General features: G+C 44.6%; 2 protein-coding genes across 3 annotated transcripts in view; one reads left to right on the forward strand and one right to left on the reverse strand.

Annotated features, from left to right (window-relative positions):
- The window catches only part of slc25a26 (solute carrier family 25 member 26), a 62900-nt gene extending 52489 nt beyond the window's left edge, over window positions 1-10411 (forward strand). Inside the window, exons 9-10 of the mRNA XM_008409561.3 lie at window positions 3389-3462; window positions 10098-10411. Of these exons, the coding sequence (XP_008407783.1) occupies window positions 3389-3462; window positions 10098-10194 (171 nt within the window). The 3' untranslated portion in view covers window positions 10195-10411. The remainder of the gene's footprint in view (window positions 1-3388; window positions 3463-10097) is intronic.
- Window positions 10412-12491: 2080 nt separating this feature from the next.
- Window positions 12492-21572, reverse strand: part of lrig1 (leucine-rich repeats and immunoglobulin-like domains 1) — a 44864-nt gene continuing 35783 nt past the window's right edge. For both annotated transcript variants that reach the window (XM_008409562.3, XM_008409563.3), the window contains 7 exons: window positions 21248-21411; window positions 20804-21151; window positions 19590-19871; window positions 17086-17520; window positions 16873-17007; window positions 16394-16705; window positions 12492-15299 (listed from right to left, as the gene is read on the reverse strand). In XM_008409562.3, the coding sequence (XP_008407784.2) occupies window positions 15097-15299; window positions 16394-16705; window positions 16873-17007; window positions 17086-17520; window positions 19590-19871; window positions 20804-21151; window positions 21248-21411 (1879 nt within the window). In that variant the 3' untranslated portion in view covers window positions 12492-15096. The remainder of the gene's footprint in view (window positions 15300-16393; window positions 16706-16872; window positions 17008-17085; window positions 17521-19589; window positions 19872-20803; window positions 21152-21247; window positions 21412-21572) is intronic.

Here is a 21572-nt window from a genome sequence, read left to right on the forward strand (position 1 = left end):
CATCAGGGGGAAACCCCCCCCCCAAAAAAAAAAATGATCACGTCCTTTTGACTGAATGCAATAATTATTATAATATTCATGTTTTATGATGTAAAATTACCTTCTGATGTCATTTATTAGACTATTGTTTAATAAGGAAAATGTCGTGAAATTAGATATGGCTTTTTACAAAGAACAGGGTTCTTATGTGGTCTGGACTGGAGGTCAGATTTACGGCCCGACCCGAACTCGACCCCAAATTCTGGCTTCCGTGGATCGTTCAATCCGCCTGCAATACGTACAGCACACAGAAAACCCAACGAGAATGTGCAACATGAAGTTGTTATTTTAGTGTAAATACAGGAGTAGATTGTTTAACTTGCTCCACTCAAGCAGCAGGATAGGATCCTATCAGTCACACATCCCAGATGATTTGCACTTGACTCACCCCGATGTTACAACAAACGACAAAGTGGAGCTGGAGGACGACAAACAAAAGCTGAAAATGAGAGAAGTTACACTGCTTACTTGAATTATTTTTTAACAAAAGCAATAAAATCTTAGGTAAAATAATGTTTAGTTGTTAGTTCTTAATTAAAGGGAAGTGGTTGGGTCGGATCGGGCGCTGACCCGATGCCTCTGGGTTGGATATTTAATTCATTTTTTTCTATTATTTAAAAAAAAAAACTATTGAAAAAAGAAAATGAATTATAGGGACAGATACCATGTGGCCCAAAGTATTGGGTCAGCCCTCCAAATCAATGAATTCAGTCATTCCAATCATGGCCACAGCCACACACGTATAAATTTAAATAAATTTGGGTCTGTCCTTCTACTGTTCCAACATGACTGTGTGCAGGTGCAGAAGCCATTTTGAGATCGTCCAACATCAGTGTCTGACCTCACAAATACTCTGCCGTAAGAATGCAGCAAGATTGCAAACTGGTACAATACATGAAGTAATTGAAGCATGGATTATTTTAAAAGCGAGGTTGCACAAATACTGTAGACATCATTTTGTAAGTCAGTTATTTGAAATTATATTTTAATATACGCAAATAAATTTAAAATGTAATTCTTATCACTTTTTACCAGCCATCTTTTTGGAAGCCAAATTACAGAATCTTTTCAAAGCTCCATTTAGAAAGTGTAAATTATTATCCAGAATTTATATACATTTTTAAAACTAATACATTACAAATTATTCTAAATAGTCTTAAGTGGCTCTACACATCAGCCGCAGGCAACGCAGGTTCAGAGCGGAACAGAACAGAACCGGTGTGGATGGTTTGGATCGGACAAACCTCAGGAAGTCTGGGGGGGCTGGAGCTCGGTTTCCTCGCCACACCGGACAGAAAGAAAGGGTCATGTTGTACAGTCGACAAAACAGGCGAACATCCAGGGACCCAGCTGGATGTGCGAAAGCCTCCACAGCAGAACTCCGACTGCCTGGTTAGCCACAGCGCTGCTGCAGGCGGACCTCCTGCTCCGCTGCCATTCAACTGCTCTGCTTTCCTCAGACCGGACTCCTGTCATCACCGTAACGCTCCCCACCAGCACAGCAAGGCTGGCTCAGGTCGCCGGGTGCAGGAACAACACTTCAGATACCGTAGAATTCTGAAAAAGGATCATAATAAACATTTAACGTCAGACGACAAAGTTAGTCACGTCAGGAAAATCTCCCCGACCCGGTTTGAATGAAAAATAAGGTCCGTGTCAGCAGTTAGACGGGACCTGGGGGCCTCTGTGTGTGTGTGTGTGTGTGTGTGTGTGTGTGTGTGTGTGTGTGTGTGTGTGTGTGTGTGTGTGTGTGCGTGCGTGCGTGCGTGCGTGCGTGCGTGCGTGCGTGCGTGCGTGCGTGCGTGCGTGCGTGCGTGCGTGTGTGCGTGCGTGGACGCCCTGTTCCTCCATTCCCTCGTTCCACCGTTCCATAGCTATAAAGGAAAAAGAAAACTTGTCAGGCAATTTCTCAGCAACCTGTCTCCAACAGAAACACAGGGAGTCTGGGTGTTTTTCCTCAACGCGGAGGAGAGAAGGTCCTCCTATCGATGTAACAGATCACATTTTATAGACGAACCTTTATTCCATTATGCTCTGTCTTTTTATTTATTTAAAACGGACAATGTGCATTATTTAAGAAGTGCAACAGGGGTTAATTCCATCTTACGTCCCTTGGCAGGTCAATGGTATAAGACAAGATTACAACCAACATTAAATCACATGATATGTCAAATCACAAAATTGTGAAGACTGTAAGATGCTTTCTTTCTAATTTTAGTTGCTACCACTGTCTAATTATGTGTTCCCTAATAAGGGGAAGCTTTTTTTTTTTTACTGTGGGATCTTATGGTCTCCCTTGTTTTAATTTTGCCTTGTAAAATTGTCCAGTTGAAGGGGCCAGACCATGCAAAAATTGCATCAACTACTAAAATATCAGAAAATGTTATTTTTATTTTCCCAAGACAAACATTTAGATTTGACGTATAACTTTGACTTGTTTTTTGTCTATTCAGACCTTAATTCCTGTGTGACAGATTAAAGGTGTTGATGTTGTGTTTGATGTAAAGTTGGGGGTTCTTACATTATTTCTGTGTAAAATTCATAACAGTTGGTAGTTGTAAATCCAGTATCTGACCCAAGTTCTCAGAGTCCTGTTCTACCGACAGCCTGATCCCGACCAGTTCAACTTCTGCATCTTTATTTACAGATCTTAAAGGGAACTGTTTACCTAAGATGCAAATGAATGCAAAATGAGCTAATGAGAGATCTCAACCTTTACAGCTGACAGTTCTTTAGCAGCCTGCTGTGAGACAGACTTCAGCAAAATCACTAATATACAAGCGAAAAACAGAGGACCAAATACAGAACCCTGAGGTACACCAACGTTACTAGCAGCCACTTCAGAAAATCAGCCATCTGTATGAAAACGCAATTTTTTTTGTTCAATACTCAGGTATGATTTCATCAATTGCTGATCATTTTATCTTAAATTTGTGTCCACTGTCTCTTTCTCTTTAACGTCCTGCTGCTCCACTCACTCGGTTGCAGCGATGGATAAGTAAAACTCTGTCCGGCTCGTCTGCAGAGCGTAAATAACAGCAGCAGATTGATGGATGTAGGGGAGGACCAGGACAACTTATTTTATTGAGCTAGTTCTCAAGTTTTTTTTTTTTTCCCTCTCTTTTTGGACGGGGCAGCGGTGGTTGCTGGAGGTGACACCTGCGCTGACACAGCTGTCCCTGACCAGAAAAAGATGTGGGGAGGGAGAGAGGAAGAGGGGGAGGAGGAGGTAGCAGCTGAAGGAATCTCCGTCAAGAAAGACTAAACAGGGTGTCTGTCCGAGGAGCAGGAAGGGAGAGAGGCAATCTATCCGTCATCACACCTCTATTTGCTCTCTGTCCTCCTGCAGGCGGGCTCAGCCACGGCGGGCGGCAACATCCCAACGGTGCTCTGCGACGTGTGGAGGAGCAAAGGCCTTCCAGGGTGAGGATGTCTGTCTTCAGTCTGCTGAAAACGTGATCGACTCTTCAAACAAACAAACAAAGCGGTTTCATCCCCGCTCATCCTCAGGAAACCTCCCGTTTTTACGTGAATCCATTCAGCTCCTTCCCCTCCTCCCCTCCGCGGCACACAATCGAGCGCGTCGACACAAGAGAGCGGCCTCCCCCGGGGGGGTGGGGGGGAGCGGGGCGGGGGGGATTTATGGTGGCGGCTGAAAAATGAGATGCATAAAAGCTTTTTGCTGCAGACTCACTCTATCGTCCTATTGATTAAGGTGTTAGAAGGGCCAAGTGGACGGGTTTATTTGAGTGTTTTGATGTGTTTATGATACGTGCCGGACAAAAGGGGCCAGGTCTAATGGGGCCGCAGAGGGCCGCCTGTGCTAAAACAAACCCTCAGCTGTGGTGAATAATGGGCCACTTGTGTACAAGCCACCATCAGTTAGTCAGGATGCGTCTCAGCTTAATGCTCACGGCGTTTGGGACCGCTCCCCACTCTTTGACTCTCTCTCTCTCTCTCTCTCTCTCTCTCTCTCTCTCTCTCTCTCTCTCTCTCTCTCTCTCTCTCTCTCTCTCACACACACTCACACACACACACATATATATTCTGTACTTTCCAGAACTATTCATAGAAAATGTGTCCCCCCCCACATTTTGTCACATTATGATAAAATCTGAAAGGTGTGACACGCATTTGGAGTCGGCTATCTTTACTTTGATGCCCCTAAATAAAATTTTGATCAACCACCTGCTTTCACAAGTTAACTATTATTTTTATTTATTTGTATTATTTTTGTCATTTATTTACATTTTAAAATGAACAAACGTTTTAAATCAAAAGGAGTAGTTGGAAGAAAAAGTCTTTTATAGTCTACGCCTACTCTCAAAAGTCAATTCGCTACACCATAAGCAACTATAAGCATCAATCAAATGCGCTAGAATGTCTCTATCATGTGCTAGAATGGCCTAGTCAAAGTTCAGAGCTAGGTCCAATTAAGAATTCGTGGTAAGACAGGTGTTTACATGCACTCTTCATCTAATCTGTACTGAGTTTGAGCTAATCTGGACGTTTGACATTTTAGTTGGTGGAAACATAAACCAAAAGACTTTCCAAATGTAATTGTTGCAAAATGTTTTTCAAAAGTATAAATTCTTTCGTCAGATTAAACAAAAAATAATCATTTTTATCCAACATCATTATTATGCTTGTTGGTCTATATTTAAAATTCCCCAAATATCAAATGTAAGGAGGTTTGTGGTTGTAACAGGAGCGAAATGTTGAAGCAGTAGTACTCTCTACTGTTTAGCTTCTTTATGGCTCATTTGCCTGAAGTCTATTTTTTTTTTTTTTAAAAGTACGTTTTTGCTTTCGTAAGCAGTAAGAACGCTGTCAGACTTCTCCAGTAGTCTCAGTTTGGCTGCGCCGCTCCACTTGGAGATGTTTGGAGTTTTTCCCCACTTCCTGTCTTCTCTTTATCCAACTCATCTTGGTCTTAGCCATACCTGCAGAACGTACAACACGTATAACGCTCCACAACACGCCAAACTCCCCTTTTTTCTGCTTTGTTTCTCGATGCAAGTCCTTAGAAGACAGACGGACACATCCGATGGAATGCTGTAACAAAGGAAGGTGTGTGCGTGTGTGTGTGTGTGTGTGTGTATGTGAAGTAAAAGGTTAGAAGCTGTTGTTCTCCAGGGCCAAAGGCCTGCTTGTTGCACCGGTGCATGCCTGATACAAATTGCTGGGGCTTTAAAGCTGTAATTATGGTAATAGGCCCAATTGCAGTGTAGTGAAGCTCTAAAGTGCTTCCATGTGTGCGCTAAACCCCAGAGACCCTGGCTTAGCAGGGAGCGCTGCAGCCTCCCGCCCTCCTTAAACCTCCAACAGTAACCTGCAAAATACCCACGCTGCACCAGGAGTCAAGTCAGGACTGCAGACTAATGGCCGGCATGACCTGAAGCGTTTTCAGATTTACTGATTATGCAAAACCAAAGGGAGGATATGCAAATGCCACCTCACACGGCCTCCTGCAGGCACTGAGCCCTAATTGTACCTTCTTTTTATACATTTTTTTAGGGCTTCATATCAGATTAAGGGTTTAGATTTTTACTCAGGCAGCTTTTTTCTAATTTAAAGGCTGGAACTTTTCAGAGCAGAGCAGGTAAAAGTAAGCTGATAATAACCAAACCTACGGTTTGCTTTAGGGGGGGTTGTCTGATATTTTCTGCATCAACTAACTAAATTTAAAAAGTCACGTCAACACAACAGCAGCCATTACTGAAATGTCGGGAGACTGGTGTACTTTCCTGGAATGTTCTGAAAACCAAAAACATTAATTTTTTTCCCTGTTTTGTACCTCGTACTGAGCCAGGTGGTTAATCCTTTTTGGGTTGTGAGACTGTTAAAAAAAACAAAAACAAAGTAACCTTTTGCAAGTTAGTTGTTGTGATTCTGCCATGTTTCTCTTTATAATCTTTGGCTTGGCCTAACACGGCAGTTAAATTATCAAAAAGGATATTGATGGAAAGTTAAGTGGAAGAAAAAACATGCAGTAATCAGTGTTTGTTCATCTGTTGTCCCTCTCTGTTTTACTTACTTAGTGACCAATTATGCTTTTCTCGATGACATTCAAGGATAAGTATTATCTTCCAGCTGTAAAATTCCTGCGTTTGGCACTTATCACTTGCTGTTGTTGTGACTTTAAGTTATTGATGAGCTCAATTCACACCTTAGCAATAAATCTAGCCCCTAACCCCAAAAACAGCGTTCCCCCTTGTGGGGACCAGGCTTCGGTCCCCACAACGTCGTATGTGTCAGGAAAATGGTCCCCACAAGGTATTACAAACAAACGCACACACACACACACACACACACACTCGTCTATGAGCTATTTTTAACCCCGACTCCTCAGGGAGAGATGATTGGCCGGCGGGATGCATCGGAGGCTGGCTGAGTCGGGCGGTGGGGGGAAATGCTCAGCGTGGGGAATGTTTGAGCTCTGGTTCGGCTCTGACGTCGCCCGGCGGTCCACACAGGTGGGCCCGATCCCAGACAGGAAATGGAACTCGGGTGGAGAGCTGAGACAAAACAACAGCTCGGCGTTTAAAAGTAGTTCACTCCTCGCACTCCTGCCGGGCGTTCCAGTGATCCAGATGACTAAGTGGAAACTTTTGAGAACTCATTCTTGTGACTCACTTTAAGTGAAAAAAAACCAAGCAAAAAAAGTGTTGGATATTGTTCCATAATTGGTGTTTAGTACTCCCTCTGGTTGCGACTGTAGTCCCAGAAGATGCTAAATATGGAGCAACAGTAAGGCGAGCCACGTTTAGGTGTTTTTAAAAATGGAAATGTAGTGAATGTGAAGAGTTTTTTTTTTTATTTTAGCACATTATCTGATCATTTTAAGGCTAAAATGAGGTACAAAAACAGTGTCTGTGACACGGGAGGTTTTTACAGTGTTGAGCTTTGGTCTTTTTGTAGCCAGAAGTGGTTATATTTGGAGAAAAGGCGGAGGCTACAGAGGGATACTTGAAACCCAATTTAGTTTAAAAAAGAAAAAAAGAAGAAGGCAAAAACATCTGAAATATGAAAGTGTTTTCAGAAGACCACCCACGCGCTGTGGAGCCGATCGAGCTAATGGCACGGCGATGACTCTAAGAAACATATTTGGCTTTTCAAAAGAAAATACGTCTTAATGAAGGTCTATTTATGTGATGAAGTGGGACGGGCAAAAAACGTGAAACGAATGCCAATGTCATTAAAATAAACCGTCTGCGAACAACAAAATTTAATGTGACCGCTTAGGAATACTGGGTTTTTTTATATATTTTTTTACTTTGTTGAAAAAAAAAAACAGCTTAATGACATCGGAGGAAAGTGGGCAAAATATTCACGATTTAACTCGATAAAATGGATGTTTCGGCATAATGACACGGCAGCCGAAGTATAAATATAGACGTTCTGTGAAAATTAGTGAACAAACAGAAACATGAAGACCGAAGAACAATCCAGAAAGTCAAAGCAATTTTTTTTTGGTTTACAAAACTGCAAAGCAACAGGATTGTACATCTTAAATGCAAAGTCAGCAATTTATTTTAGAAGCCATAATAAGGAACTCTGGTAACTGTGGAGGAGCAGCAGAGACCCAGCGCTCAGGTGGGAGAATCTGTTGGCAAATATTAGCTGCAGTGGCGACTACACTGATGAAACACAAAAATCTTTTTTGTCTGGTTTTTAGAGCAAACGTCTTGGTACACTTAAAATAAGACAAAACCAACTTAGAAGTAGCTTTTCAGTAAGAGGCTTGTTTAAATCGATAATATTGAAAAAAAAAACACTTGATAGACATTTTGTCACGCTGTGAGTGGAAAAAATCTACAACTGGAAGTAGTAGACTACTTTTTAGTTTGCTAATATTAAGGAAGCTACAATATAAAAAGTAAGTTAGTTTCTGATAAGATTTTGTGTTTTTTGATCTGATGTGATCAGTTATGCTTCTCTGGAAAAAAAAAAAGAGTTAGCGTCATTCTAAAATAGTTTACATTGCACTTTTTATTTCTGGTTCAGCTTTAAAAAAAAAAGTCATTGCTAAGGTCAAATCTCGCCGTATTTCTGCCTTTCAGAACTTCCTTATGACTTGATGAAAACCGAAGTCTGTTATTGCAGCGATTCAGAGGTGATTTTGCAAAATGAAAACAGACCGAAACATAAGGACCAACACTCCCACGCAGATGATAAATGCAGACAGACTTTTTATTTTTTATGTGCGGCTGTAAGTTTTTTTCATATTTTTTTTTTCGCGCCCGTCCCCCCCGTACCCTCCCCACCCCCTCACCCCCCCTACCCTTGCGCCTGCGAGCCGAGCTCAACGCACGAGGCAGCCTTCAACCGTAACATCTGGCCCGGGCCGGGGCCAGACCATGTGAGCGCGGGGGCGTATTGGCAGACAGAAGGTGTCGGTAGGCAAATGCTCGGCAAGGGAAAGACGGAGAGAAGAGGAGGGAGGGCAAAAAAAAAAAGGGAAGAGACAACACGAGCATGTGTCGAAGAGGTGGATGACGCAGCAAAAACGAGAAGCAGAGGAGAAATCCCGAATAAGTGAGCCAGCTTGGGGAAGGGTTGGGGGTGAGGAAGGGCGTCGGATGCATGGACAGCACACCGACATGTGTGGATGTCATCTGGCCGTCGGTCAAGCACAGAGAAAGTGAGAGGAAAGGGGGGGGAAAAGAAAAAAACTAGAGGGATGAGAGCTCCAACGAGGAACAAAGGTTTGAAGCCTAATTCCAAAAGCAGCTGTGTGTGTCAGGAGGAGAGTGGGAGGCTCGGTTCTTGGGATATGGGCGCTCTCTCATGGCCCGTAACATCCTCTGACCTCCATAACGTCAACAGCGACTCGTTGGGCCCCCAAGTCAGACCTTAAAAAAAAAGAAAGAAAAAAAGACGAAAAAAAAAACCCTGAAGCTTTATGCCTGACCATTTCCCAGCACCTGAACACCAGAAAGCCATAAATTAGTCCGGTTCTGTCAAATGTTGAAGCTAAACATGAGATGCTAAAACTGTCTGCTAGAAGCTAAGCTGGAACGTATTTTGTGGGACTGCTTTTGCATATATGTTTAATTTGGCGCTGTTTGCTCATCTTTAACAACTGTTCATTAACTTTGTGTCAGGATTATATGCCGATTTCTATGAAAGCATAAGCATGTCGTCTGACTCAGACTTGTTAAACGCCCCCCCCAAAAATGATGCACACTAATATTTAATTGGACACCGTCAGCTTTGAAATGCCACGTTTTCTGTGGTATTGTTTCGATAAGCTTCTTGATGTCGCTCACACAGTGTGACGTCGCCTCCGCTCCTGATAAAGATAACAAGCGAGCGCTCTCAGTGAGCTTGAAATCTCATTTTGAGCTCCGCTCATCCAGTTCCTGTTTTAAAGAGAAATCGGAATCGACTAAAATCCGTATCACCAGGTCGATTCCGATCGCCGCATCTCTTAAAAACATTTCGCTTGCGTCGAACAGATTCGAAAAGTAAATGCAGTTAAAAACGTCGCAGCAGATAAACAAATGAGGAAAAAGAGAACAAATGTTAGAGCACTTGGAAATTCGTGCAAAATCTTCAAATCCACCACACTCTTTTGGTGCTATCAATTTTTTTGCAATGTTTATTGCAGATTTTTCTCAAAAATTGTCAAATGCCTTCTTACTTGTGCTAAGCAGCTGCCTCAGTCTTAATTGGTGTCAGATGATAGTCCATTATATGTACAGCGAGTTATGAAAAGTCGCATTTGCCGTCATAAATACGTGCAAATATCACAAATATTTCCAAATTAGTCCCACAAACATGAAATCCTGGACTGACTGAAAAGATGTTCAACCCTGTTTCTGTACCTCATTGGTATTTTACCGGTTTTTGATCAGGTTTTATCAATGCGTTCTGGCACAACGGGCCCTTTTAAGATCAGAAATGATCTTGATTTGGCCAAAAACGAAAATGACTTTGACACCCCTGTGTTAAGAGGTTCTTATGGGAATAAAGAGCAAGAGCTACAGCTGTGTCCATTTCTTGACATTTCTCCAGAGAAGGTGACATCCTGTGATTTCCGTGTGTTCCCGCAGGCTGTTTGCAGGCAGCGTTCCGAGGATGGCCTTCATCAGCGTGGGAGGCTTCATCTTCCTGGGAGCGTACGAAAAGGTCCGCCACACTTTGCTATAGCGGGGCTTCGGGGCACTCACCCCCCTACAGCAGACCCTCGGTGTCGCCCTGCAGCCTGGGGAACGCTGCCAGCCTCGGTGCCCTGAGGATTCGGAGCCGACTACATTACCCAGGATGCTGCATTCCTGGTGGATAACGTGGAAAAGACTCGAGCGATATTTACGACCCGCTCCTGTAATTTTGGAATGGATTTTGGAATTAAAGACTCTCTTTTATACTTCTTGTGATTTTCCCGTCACCCTCTAGACTCCGGTGCTACAACGTTTAATGTCCGTTTGTTTAATGTTTTATCCATATTTTCTTCTCTCTGTTAGGCTCAGTCACCTGCGTAAAAGACCCACCCGGGAGACGCAGCGATATGTCACTGTTGTTACATTCCAACTAGAGCAAAGCTGACCTCATCCCACCTACGGGAGCCGTATGTTTCCCCCTGAGACGCCACCAACAATAGAGCACTTTGTTGAATTAGCAAGCCTGTGGGGTTGATCTGCAGGCTCGGCTGCTCCACACTAGATTCTTCATTACAGCTTCAGGTCTTACCTGTCAAGACTTTATTGTGTCTCTTTCCTTAGCTATGTGGAAAACATGGTAGGAACTTTAGAGGGTGGAAAAAGTAGGATGTCCTCTGAAAGTCTGTTTTAAACATATTTTTTTTGGTATTAGCATCCAGCATCAAATTTTAGCAAGAAATCGACTGTAGCTTGACTAGATCATGAGTTCAACCCAGAATGCATCAGTTTGTACCTGCTGTTGTGCATGATGTACGGTAAGTTGCGTTAGTAAATGAATATTTGCTTAGCGAATTAGGGCACCGGAACTGGCTCTAGCATCTTTGTACATCCTTGTAAATCCGACCCTGCCGATGTTCTCTAATTTTTTGCAGATCAGATCGTGATGTTTTGCTTTTTTAAAGTCCTTTGGCCTACTTCATGCTGGCCTATTTAAGTAATTCTTTTGATTTGTTAATCAAAAAGATTGACCAGTCACAGACAGATGGGCCTGTCTGTGTTTTTGTCCTCAGTCATATTATCTTTGCTAATATTAGTTTGACAATCTGAAACCGTTAAGGGGGGCAAATACTTTCCCACAATGCCATATTGCTGCATTGATGTGGCATTTTAGATTCCTAATACGCTGCTGCAGTGAGAAATGCGTCTGGGTTCCAAGCTGGTCACAAAAAGAAATTCCTGAATATTTTCCTACTTGCGGCCTGGGCCAGGCATATGGCTTTGATTCGGTTTGCAAAGGTTTCTGAGACATCAGCTGCTGGGATCCGCAACTTGCATGCGCATTTCATCTCTGCGTTTGATCTCTTATTACAGCAGAGCGTCTGCTTTCTACCTTACTCCCCGCAAAAGTGACAAGAAGACGTGCAGAAGGTTTAAAATGAAGAACAAAGGGGGAGATTTTCCAGGTTTTGTGTGTATACAGTTGAAACCAGACTTTTTTTTTTACCCCCACCTTACTACGAAGTTAAATCAGATCAATCTTCTTGTTTTATTTCAGAATAAGAAAAAAAGATTTTATGTTTATCATTCAGTAAATGGAAATCATTTTTGATCATTCTAACTGATCTGAAACTGATTTAACTTGAGACTTGGGGTGTTTAGGGGGGGGAATCGTCTATGTAAACTTTAGGTTTCAACTGTATGTTAAAATTTAGTTGCATCTTCACAAGAAAGATAGATATAAGCATTTTATAAGAGCGATAAATGTGTCCTGTGTGTCAGATGGGAAGAATGAGCGTGGGCACGTTTAAATGCAGGGAGACATTTTGGTATTGGCGCCGTAGTTTTTTTTTTTTGTCCGTCACGTATCGGTGAGAAAACAGAAATGACTTCAAAGACAAGTCAGACTGTCACTGTGCTGCTGAGCAACAGTAGCCGCCGTGTGATTGGTGGAGGCCACAGCCTGGAGCCTGTCAATCACCTGATGACAATCATCCATCTGGAATGCGCATCCTGAGCCTGAAGTCAGCCTCCAGTCAAAAGCTGATACTTCCAACAGGCCGCGGCTGGAAGGGGGTACAATAAAAAAAAAAAGAAAAAAAAAAAGAAGCCTGCTGTCTTTGGAGCTGCGAGGAGCCAGGAGAGATTCCTGCTGGAGGTTCAGCTTTGTTTCATGTCGCAGCGAACGCTTCATTTGAACTGATGACTTCTCCATAAGCACCGCGACAGGAGGGAGGAGACGAGGACGCCAAACGCTAATTCGGCTCGAAACATCTGCTCCGTGGGTTTGTTGCACCAGTGAGGGGGGAAAAAAACACAGAAAAAAAAAAACAGGCACGACACCGGTCATCATAGCAAAATGTGATTTTATTAGACACTTCAATGCCATGTTAGACACTTCACTGTTGTTTTTTTTATTATTATTTTTTTAGCTTTGACATTGGTACAGACGCTTTGCTTCAATAAATTAGTCTCAGAACATGAAATGCACCTCACGCGCTCTCTCTCTGTCTGTCTATCGTCCCTTTAGGGTGGGGGAGGGGAGGGGGGGAAATCTCTGAGTGGTCTCGGAGGTAAAGTCACCTCTGGTAGGTGTAACAGGAGGACGATGTCCTCCGCCTTACCTCTGGTACTGAAACCCAATGAAACTGCTCCGACTGAACGTGGCCCGGTGTGTTCAGGGACTGTGGGAGAAGGTGGAGGGTGCCTGAACGCATTAATCCTAGTTCGGTTGGAGCGCATTTTCCCGGGCTTCCCAACGGTTCACAGCGTTACCCTCAAGACGTGACGTATATCTGAAGTGCAGTGGTGGAGGCGGGTGGAGTACTGGCCTTTTTGCTACAACAGCGGGTGTTGTGGAAGATTACAGCAGTAACATCATAAAACGAAGCCAAATTCGTGACCAAAGCACGATTGTAAGCTTTCTTTGTGAATGTGCCTTATGGGCTCGATGTACAGGGCTGCGGGGTGAACCCAGCACCCGGGACGCGGCAGAGTCGACAGCGACAAAAACTGAAAAATTGTGGGGGAAAAAAAAAAAAAAAAAGAATATTTTTGTGGCTGTCTTTGTCTACAAGCTCGAAATTTAAGCGACTGTTGCTTCACTACGTAGGCTCCATAGGAAATAAAGGGAAAGACGCCGCCTCCCGTGTGTCGATTAGAGATGCACCGATACTTCAGCTGGGGACTGGAATCGGCCGATATTCATATTAGCTGATATCTCAAAATTGCCTTTGCTTTCCCGATTACCGTATTTTCCACACTATAAGGCGCACTGTCAGCTTTTGAGAAAATTGAAGGTTTTGCGCTGGCAACACTCCTTGGTGTGGAAGTTGATGCTGACAGAAGAGTAAGACTTTTTTTAAAAACTTTTTATAAAGGTGTAAAAACAGGGTGTCTGCTCAATCTTAAAATGTCTTAAATTCATGGTATCTAAAATTAAGGACTCAAGATTTCTTAAAGTAGTTTTTAAAAAAGTAAGTTGGGTTTTAATGCATTAATCACAGGTACTTAAAATTTGGTGTTGGGAGGGCTATTTTATTTTGTATATTCTGTCATCTTTTTCTCACTTAACTTTTCTGTCCTATCCAGTTGATCGGTCAAAACTACCGATGGCTCACTGCTAACATACCCTTGGTAGCTAGCTTGTTTTTTTTATTTTGCACGTATCACAGGTTAGAGTAGATATATCACCACTCTGTTGGATGAAGTTGGTACGTTTCTGTGGATAGATAGGCCTTAAATTCTATTCATGATGGTCTTAAAAACTCTTAAATTTGAGTTGGTGAAACGTGCAGAAACCCTGAAGAGGGTGCCAGAATTTGTTTGACATTGGCCTCTGATCGGTGCATCTCCATTTATATTCGGGGTCATTTTTGGCTTTTGCGGCTTCCAGGTGATGGCAAAGTTTTATTACATTTGTCACAACGTCACTAAGTTCAGCCATCCTAAGAGACACATTAATCCTAGGAGGTTCAGAGCAGCTTTGTGGTAATCTGTAGCATAACGACATCAAACGGGTTGACGCCACATGTTCTGGTGACTCTGAAAAACGTGCTCCACCCGGAGCAGGTTCCCCGTACTCCTGTTGACAGACGATCTGTTTATGAAGAGTTTAAAAAGTGCTTGAGCTGACTGACTGCCCCACAAACGTACCGAAACGGTTTCACATCAAAGCTCTTCCTTCATTCCGCAACAACGTACATGAGTTGTGTTTCTGTAAGGCCACAGCTGGTGGCACTTTCCTCTCCAAAAAACTAAAGACGTACCGTCAAGTGCAACCAAGTGTTTTGTTTGCGATAAAGGGTGCACCTGTATTTTTCTCAAAAAAATGTTGGTTTTTTTAAATAAAAAATAAAAATCACAGGTTGAATCTTTGATCATGCAATAAGGCACTGCAGCTGGATGTTGGTAAAAGCTGAAAAAGGCTGTTTTCTTTTTTTCCCCTAACAATAAAAATATCACTTCTTTCTTTGCCATGCACATATATTCAAACACTCTTTTGAAAAAGTTATATAATATATAAGAAAACTCTTATGTACAGTCAAAAGACCCACTGTATATTTCTCTTTTTCCCCCCCTACTGCACATAATTACACTGTACAAGATTCCCTATGTTTTTGCATGCTTCAAATGCAAGTCACATTTTCTTTTTCTTTTTTTTTTGGCGCTAGAGTTCTTTCTTTAAACCGGTCACCTCCCAAATGAAGGTTTTAAACTATGTACAGCCGATACGCTCGGGCGGGACGCCACCCGCACAAGCTCCATCTTCAAACTCCGGACTCTCTCCCTATTGGTCCTCCCCGGAATCGCCGTGTCGGTCCTCGGATCCGGGAGGCTCGGGATCGTTCCCCTCGATGTGAGGTAGCAGTTTATTTCCCAGTGCAAAGAAAGATATTTTTTTTTCCTTTTTTTATTTAAAAAGTCCACATTTTGGGGCTTGATTCAGTGTCTGCTAGTCGCTGGCTCTCCTCAGGGGGGCGCTCTCATTCTGAGAGGCTCTGAGGGCATGTCCGTTAGGCAGCAGAGTCTGCCTGAGCTCAGGCTCGCAGTCGGTGTCCGTGCGCGGGCGGCTCATCCCGCCGGGCAGCTTCACCGGCTCGTGGAAGGAGTCGTCCTGCGACGGCGGGCCCGCCAACGTGTGTCCCGCTCTGCCCGCTGCGGAGACAAAGACACACGGGAGGGAAAACGTCACGTCATCGACATCGACAAAGGTACCAGGAAGTAGAAAAAATACATTTGCAATTGTGTTTAGCCTATTAACTTAACATTTTGTAGAGATGCTTAATTTTTCTCCACTAAATAACTCAAGAGCATCTGCAAACGCCACAGTTCCAATTCTTAATTGGATTTAGGATGACAGGACTTTAACTAGGCCACTCTAACACATAAATAAGCTTTAATCTAAAGCTTCAAAGCCATTAGTGGCTTTCTAGGCTTTCCGCAATGGCTAAACTTGATAAATATGTTTTTGAATACTAAATACAGTAAAAAAAAAAAAAAGTTTTACAGTTCTTTATGGAGTAACTGAATTAGATTTTCACAGCAGGATGATGCTGCTGTCATTCTAGTCATCAGGTTGGAAACTATACATCATCCCCAAATATCCAAACACCGTAGACGGAAGTATATCCACCTTTTTTTTTGTTGCTTTAAACAAAAAGTTGAAGTTTTTCTTCATTTTACAATACAAAATAAAATGGCGATTCTTTAAAAATGACAACAAATTTCCTGCAGTGCATTGTATGTCGTCTCTTCCACATACTTAAAATGGGTTGTGGCAGGACTTGTGCATAAACCAATCATTCAGCTTCAGGAAACTAAGGGAGTGGAATGTGAGCACAGAGCTGCGCTGACATGCGGAGGTGAGAATCGGCAGTCGAAAGCCAATTCCAATCACATGACTCCCCGGCTAAATCCCAGCGCAGGCCTGCACACGCAGCCGCAGGAGTCTGGCGGCGCGGAGAGGTTTTTATTTCAGCGTTTTTTTTTTTCTTTCTCTCTCTCACATGTCCTGAGGGACTCTGGTCATGCAATAATAACTCACAACCAGATGCAAATTGACAAGGACTCCTGAGTTTCTCTTCAGCTCTCTGTGAGCTCACCTGATGTAAGCGATATTCCTGTGAGAGAGTAAAGCTTCAGGAATTCAGCTAAATTTATGGCTTACTGTTGGCATTTTTGATTTTTTTGATTTTCCTCCAAGCAATGAGAACAAAAAAAAAAAAAACATTCCAGGTCTACACACGAACCTTTCCGCTCGTCGTGACTCCTCTCTATCGTGTCGTGATTTTTGGGCAAAGCGGATTCTTGCGTGTCCTTTCGGTTTCCGCGGGGAGTGCCGTTGCAGAGCGGAGCGGATGCGTGTGACCCCGTGTCCCTCGGTTCCCCCGGGTTACACTGAGAGTACCGCGGGGGCCCCAGCAGCTGCTGCTGCTGCTGCAGCTGCTGCTGGTACTCGCCGCTCCGAGCGAGGCCGTATCCGTGGGTCAGGTAGTCGGCGTCGTTGGAGTAGCTGTTACCGGTCTCCATGCAGTCTGTGCACAGCACCGCTCCGTCGAAACCTGCAGCCGCGAAGGAGGGAGATAAATCATTTGAGGGCAGTAAATCGTGGTAAGAGTGTCTGTTGGGAGTTATTTACGACTCTGAGCAGGCTTTCAGAGAGGCCGGAGGCTACTGGCAGAACAAATATTTGGAGAAGCAAGGCAGCGCTGGGCGGACTGATGGGTACCTGAGGCGTCCACGACGTGCCCGTTGGGCTGCGGTCCACCTACGGCTTCCACACGGATGCACACGTCCTGGCGCTCGGACAGCGTGCCCTGAGACGACAGGTAGCTGGGGACGTCCGGAGGGACGATCGTCTCGTCTGGAGCGAGGAAACGGAGACGTTAGAAACTGGGGAATAGATCAGGATCCTCTCTCTGGTTCTCGGTCCTGAACTCACCCGTGTTGGTCACGCTGCACTCCTCGCTCTTCTTCCTCGTCTGATAGATGATGCAGACCCACACCAGCGACGTGACCACGATGCTCGTCACCACGGCGATGACGATGATGCCGATGGTGAACGTGCTGAGGCCCCCCTGCTGCGCGCACGCGCCTCTGCGCTGCGTCACCGCCAGCTGGCTGTGGGCGCGCTCCGTGCCCAGAGTGTTGGACATGAGGCAGGTGTAGCGTCCGGCGTCCTCCGGCGAGGCGGCGCCGATGACCAGCAGCTGGTTGCCCGGGGTGAAGTAGTGCCGGTCGGAGGGTCGCAGCGGCTGGTCGTCGCGCAGCCAGGTGATGCGGGGGGGAGGACTGCCAAGGGCCTTGCACTGCAGCGCCACCGTGTCGCCCACCGCCACGCTGCGGTCCTCCATTTCCTGGGCCAAGTGGGGAGTCTCTGGAGAACGAGGAAGGAGGAAAGGAGTTGGAATTTGATGCGTTTATTTTCTCTCCAGTTACCAAATTATATCCGACTCAACACAGCAGGATTCATTTTAAGTTTCCTTGGCTGAGGGTGCCACTGTCACAGATGACAAGATATTAGTTAGGAAGCAACCGAGGAAGCATCCACATTTATTCTCTCAGCTACAGGAACATTGACTTAAACTCCAACTTGTGGCCCTTTGGACATTTCACAGTGACTCTTGCTGACTTAACTAAAAATCGTGAAGAATAAATAATGACTGTAAACATCTACAATTGCTCACATCTATTTTTCCTGTCATTAGGTTGGAGTCTGTACCAGCATCAACCACAGATACTTTATTTTCTAATATTTTCTTTTGGAACTGAGACATTCATAAGTGTATGAACAACACTTTTTGTTGTTGTTCTAACATATTTCAATTTCCTATTTACTTGTGTATGATTTTTTTTTTAAAACAAATGTGGCATAACATTTTGAAAAATTACCCCACATTTTTCTCTCTGACAGGTTAAATATTTTCATATTTAACCTGTCAACTTTTCACTGTGTAACTTAATAATCGTCAGTAAACTGAATAATTGGCATCCCAACTTAATCATCGGCAAACCAGATCTGGTTTTGCTATATTTATATCAGCATTGTGTAAATTAAAATGTATCCTTTTTTTTTTCTTTGCAAGATTTTGTTTACTTTACAGCTCTAAAGTTGAGTTTTCTCAAAAGGCCATGTAGCGTTTTTGCAGCTCTAACAAGGTTTTCCGTAGCTTCGCTGGGGGTAAAATGGCTCTTAGGGTTGTAAAGTTTGCAGACTCCTGATCCAGAATAACCCCAAGTCTGCTTAAATACTACTGGTCAACGCCAGGAGCTCAGCTAATTTAAACAAACGCCACCATTTCCAGTAAAACACTGGCCAGGATTGTGCACTGTTAAAAGTCAGGTTAACATTATAAGTTTTCTGCTCCATATTATTACAGTAGAATAGTGGCAGGATCCCAGAAAAAAGCCCCGTCTCATTCGACAACGGTCCTCCTCCGTCTCGTTGACTGTGGCATCAGTTAACATTTTATCACAACACGCTAACAAGATTTCCTCTGCGGGAGAATCCTCTGTGGAACAATGCAGCCAGTGTGTCGCTGAGCGACTTTTGCATTCTGGAGAATGAACTGCATTGAATTCGGTGCAAGAGAAAGAGAGACAGTGTGTGTGTGTGTGTGCGTGTGTGCGTGTGTGTGTGTGTGTAAGAGGGTCAGCCTCTCAGACTCGACACTTCCCCTCACGGTGGGACACACAGATTAAGAGATCTCACTTAACCCACTTCAGCCTCCCCCATTTTTCTTCTATCTATACTTTCTCCATCTCCATCAATCCCCTCTCCTCTCTTTTCTTTTCCCCCCCCCCTCTAGTCCTCCCCTCCCCGTACTTCCCTGTTCCAGTTCTCCTTTGCCTCCCCCTCCTCTCCTCCCCCCCATCTCTCTTTTCCAGACAGGGGCCCCTCGACTGCAGCCACCATCCCCCTGCACCAACCCAAACATCACAGATTCAGCACACAGGCTCTGTTGATTCAGTGTTTTGCGTTGCCGGGTAGATTAGCAGAGAAGGCGCTAACCTAAATCTAAAAGTTTGAGAATAATAGTGGGGGTTTTTTTTTCCTTTTTTTTTTTTGCTTCAGGGAGCAGATGCATTGATCATCTAAACACAAAGATGTTGTGTGTGTGCTGCGCTGCTCACCGGAGTGAAGTCTGTTTTGTTTGCTGAGTAAAACAACCAATAAACTGGGAGCAGTGAGGCCTGCAGTGAGGTAGTCCCTCCCACTGAGAGGAGAGAAGGGGGTGGGAATGCCTAACAAACGCCCCTCTGTGAGAACCCCCCACCTTCACCCCTCCACCGTCCACACTCTGACCCCTATCCGCGACCTCTGCCCCCTGACCCGCAGCACGGCCGCAGCTGCCGAGAAAAGAAAAATAAAAACGCTGCTCATTCTGACCGATTCCCAACCGAGCACCCCGGATATTTCCACACGTCGCCGTGGGAACCTCTTACCCAGGACGGTGAGGGTGGCGTTGGCCGACACGGTGCCCGCCGTGTTCTTGGCCGTGCAGCTGTACACGCCCATGTCCTCGGGCTTCACGTCCGTGATGAAGAACACGTCGTCGTCGGGCATGACGTGCATCCGGCGCTCCCGGGCGGCGGGGAAGTCCGTGCCGCCATCTTTTTGCCAGGCGATCTGAGGCGCCGGGTGGCCCCCGGCGGCGCACTCCAGCCTGGCGGTGTGGCCCATGCGGATGGTGCTGTCCCGGGGAGTCTTCAGGAAAGACGGCAGGACTGTGGAGACAGGAGTGCAGGTTTTTGTTCCGAGTTCTACTCTGAGCAAGAACTTCTACTTCAGAATTTAATGGCAGATGTTAAAGATTATCGAGCGATTCGCTTCTTTTTCCAGATGTTCTTTTACTTTGTACCCAAAATCTTTCAGCAAAATTCTACAGGAAACAGTCTTTCTCCAAGATATGTGTACTAGAAATGCGCAGAACACTGATTTATGGTATATTAGTGTAATAAGAACAGCATTCAAAATATTTCTGTCTAGCCTTCCTCCGGGGAGCTGTCATTAATTATTAATGTAAGAAGCAGAGGCGACATGAGACCAGTCATTGTAAAAGAGGATTATTTTACAACCAAGTGATGACAGAGATAACATTTTAAAGTGTCTTTAATACTAAACCACAAATACTAAAAGAGCACGATTAGCCCAGCTAGCATAGCGACCTTCTACCCTATAGAGACTGTGGCTCATTTTATTAAGTTAATTCTGCATTTAAAACACATTAAAAGTTGGAACGAATAACTTTTATTATTAACTCTAATCTGCTAAAAGATTTTAGCGGTTGCAGAAGATCATGAGCCATTTCTCCCGATAGTGTTTCAGACTCACACAATTGTTTTGGTTGCCTTTAACCAGACAGAAAAAAAACAAGCTACTGTACGTGTTCAGCGCATTTCTGGTTTGTACACAAAGACAACTGGTAAAAATAAATACTAGTGCGACAAGCCTGTAAATCTCCATTTTCAGAAAGATGGTCAGAAACCTTCTACTGACATACAGCCAAATTTATTGATTAGCAAGTTCATGCTAGGGTAGATGGTGGCCAAGGAAGAGACAATTAATTTGAGCGAAAGCTTACCAAACAAAGACTAAAAGTATTGTACAGTTTTTCCGTGTTCTAGAAATTATGATCAATCCTGCAATGACGACGTACCGTTGACGACAACTTGAGCCTTGCTGGAGTAGGTGGAGCCAAAATGGTTGGTGATGATGCACTGATAGCGGCCCTCGTCGGCGAAGGTGGCGCGCCGCAGGTGCAGGATGGTGGTGTACTCCATCACGCCTCCTGCGGCGGCCGGCGTGTCGGCCTTGTCGCCCTGAGTGCGCACGTGCGCAAAGTTCTCCATCTCGCCGTGGCGGAGCAGCTCCTGGTCTTTGCGCCAGGCGAACGTCATGGGGGAGGAGCTGCTGCTCGCCGCCGTGCAGGTGAGACGCACGTCGCTGCCGAGCACCGTCACCATGTTCTCCGGCTGGACTGTGATCTGAGGCTTGGGAAGGTCGTCTGGATAGAGGCGGTCATGCAAAAAGCAGGTCAGGAAACATATGGCCGCATGTGGGAATGACCAAAAAAGCAGCACGCTTGCAAAACCTGACTTACCACACACAAAGCTGTTTTGTGGCGCTTCGAATATGCTGGTTCCCTGCAGGCTCACTGGGTGGGCACAGGTGGCGTTTACACCCGCCTGCAGGCCATAGGTGTGCAGCCAGATGGGCAACCACTGGAGCTGGCAGTCACAGAGGAAACTGTTGCTCTGGATGAGACTAGAAGAGAGCAAAACACACTGAATCACCTTCAAGATTATCTACGCAAACATTTGAAAACCTTGTCATTTTCCTTTCATTTCATAACTGTGCATGACTTTCCATCGGCAGGGTCTCCCACAGTGTATTATAAGCCTGGCGGGCTACCAGGTTTTACTTGC

The sequence above is a fragment of the Poecilia reticulata genome, chromosome 5, assembly GCF_904066995.2.
Source record: "Poecilia reticulata chromosome 5, P_reticulata-male-v2, whole genome shotgun sequence".
NCBI classification, from domain to species: domain Eukaryota; kingdom Metazoa; phylum Chordata; class Actinopteri; order Cyprinodontiformes; family Poeciliidae; genus Poecilia; species Poecilia reticulata.